Below are 2,500 nucleotides of genomic sequence, written 5' to 3' on the forward strand. Positions count from 1 at the left end.
CTCCTCTGGGATTGACTCAGAACCATAATCATAACGAAGGGCGAGCATGGTATACTCTGGGTCAAGAGAGATTACAGAGATAAAGGAATGGAATTGTCTCGCTGAAGAAGTTTTCCGTTATAAGTTTTCTAATTTCATGGCAGAAAAAAAACGCAAGTACTACAAACTTAGCTCCAAAACTTATAAGATTTTAATTAAACGCTGCACCAATGTACGTGCATATGATCTAAAGAGATGTACAATCTTTTGAATAATAAAGATTCTCACGATCTTATAACAGATGCGTTCATCCACAGAGATTTTCTTTTCCTTTTTCTTCTATTTTTTCATAAAAAAGGAAAGTCAAGCACTTTGGGAGCAGTAAGCAAAGAGTAAGGTTTACTATACTTTTTTCATTGCTTTTGCAAACCATCTAAGTCTGGCCGCACGAAAGGGAGCATTTGTTTTAATGATGTTCCGTTCCCTTCGGCAAAGTACTATGATCCAGAAATGCCTCTATTGATAAATGCCATCGGGTACATCTAGTGGTGCAAACGAGGGACTCAAACTTCAGAGTATTCAAATGTACCGAAGTGTACTTAAGTTCTTTGTGCATTTCGGAGTCCCGCAATATAATCCTCTTAACCAACGCTTTCATTCATAAGTATAATCGTTAGGTACGTTATATATGGGACTCAAGTATATTCTACTTTTTCATTCCAAGTTTTCTAAATTCTGGTAAATCGGTGTTATATATTTTATTTCGATAGTTGTTGCCAATTCAAGATAGAATTCAGCTCTTAAAAGTTGTTGAAAATGGGGGCAATGTTTTCTGCGAAGCTTGCACAGAATCCGACAGAAATTGATATTTTAGCAATAGAATGAATTGGAGAGGGGCGATATGAGTATCCAAGGGTCTTTATTCTCCAAATGACTTAGGAGTAATTGGAATGAGCGGCTTACCGCAACTGACAGGGCTCTGCCCTACAAGGGTTTTTAACTTCTCACTGCGTCGGGGTGGGATGGCGAGATGTTCATCTTTGAATATATTGTTTGATTAGGAGTTGAGAAAATACACATGTATTCTGATATATCATCACAAAACCCTCGAAGTTGAATAAGTAAACACTAGGTTATTTCATTTATCCGAATAAAGTTCACGGGACTCAGGTGAATAAGTTACACGACATATACTGTAGAGTAATAACAATAGCTATTCTCTCAAATTTACAATGGTCAGCAACAGTCTTTGGTTCCTCCTACAGATTTCTACACGAAGAAACATTGTACTTTTTTCTGTATCATATCATTGTGGGTCTATTTCTGTTGTCGGTTGTCGCCTCGCTTTAAAGAAAAATAATAAAAAAAATTTAAAGATATATTTGAAGCTAATAAAGATCCTGGATGACGGGTCATCCATGCGTCTTGTCCACTATCCTGGGTCAGAATCAGTACCGCAAGACACAGCACGTCCACAGCAAGGCCGCTTCATTGAATCAGTGACACCCTCCTCTCCGTCCCCTCGTTCAGAAAAAGAGAAGACGGGGAGAATTCCCTTCGGGGTGCGTCAATTTATTTCTCATACATACTCAACCCCCCTCACCCACCCACTCCCCCTCATGCATCACAGCATCATCCATACACAACTATTCTCTATTCACCCCTATCTTCTGTCTTCTCCCGTCCTTCCTCAACAGACATTCCCTTCTTTCCCAATGCCCCTTTTACCCCATCCATTCATCTCATCCAGAAGGTGTCAAGATAAGAGTGAGGAAGAGGGTAGAGGGGAGTGGAGTATATAGGGGATGAAATGGGTGGGAGTGGTTTCTATACCTTTGTTTTAAGGCTACCTCCCTTGTAAGGGGGAAAAAGCTTTTGGTATATGGTATATGGTAATAAAGATCCTTAGCTTAGGTCAAAGACTGAGTGCTACATCTCCATACACACAAGAGGGTATTGATATGGATTTAAAATGAGTAGAAGAGTTGTGATTCTTTTCGACGTTCGTCTCGCATTGTTGGTCTCTACATTGGTATATTGGGTAACACAATGTACATTAGTCTCATCAGTTAATCACCTTAATTCGGGTACTCCTTGGCTGAATGAAATCACCTAGCGCTTGTCAGTAGATAATATAATTAGTCACTAGACAATGGTGACTAACCATTGGTTAGTTTTAATACAGAATGAGGCTAAATTCTATGTTAGGAAATTTTTGTAGCATAGGAGCTTAATGTTGAAGAAACTTGGTAACAAAGAACAGAACTCACCTTAGCTTCATAAGAGACGTTCTCGGAGTAATGGACATAAGGCAAAGGTCTAATGACATCATCAGTTTGGACTCCGCTGGGGCTTGTGGTAAAACCCGAGTCTAAGGTGATGTTGGTGTTGATGGTATTGTTTCGATTTGACGCGAATCGATGTTCAGAGGAAGAGGCGGTGTTATCTAACATTAGATCTGAGGAGGCGTAAGGGTGAGAAGAGGATTCGTCGGAGTTTGAGGAAATGGAGGAGGAATGGT

General features: G+C 39.8%; 1 protein-coding gene across 1 annotated transcript in view; it reads right to left on the reverse strand.

Annotated features, from left to right (window-relative positions):
- Positions 1–2,500, reverse strand: part of LOC143028041 (uncharacterized) — a 297,457-nt gene that overhangs the window by 62,091 nt on the left and 232,866 nt on the right. Inside the window, exon 3 of the mRNA XM_076189683.1 lies at positions 2,250–2,500. This exon is cut by the window's right edge and continues 1,832 nt beyond it. Within this exon, the coding sequence (XP_076045798.1) occupies positions 2,250–2,500 (251 nt within the window). The remainder of the gene's footprint in view (positions 1–2,249) is intronic.

The sequence above is a fragment of the Oratosquilla oratoria genome, chromosome 9, assembly GCF_046742065.1.
Source record: "Oratosquilla oratoria isolate Oo_2021 chromosome 9, ASM4674206v1, whole genome shotgun sequence".
Lineage (NCBI taxonomy): Eukaryota > Metazoa > Arthropoda > Malacostraca > Stomatopoda > Squillidae > Oratosquilla > Oratosquilla oratoria.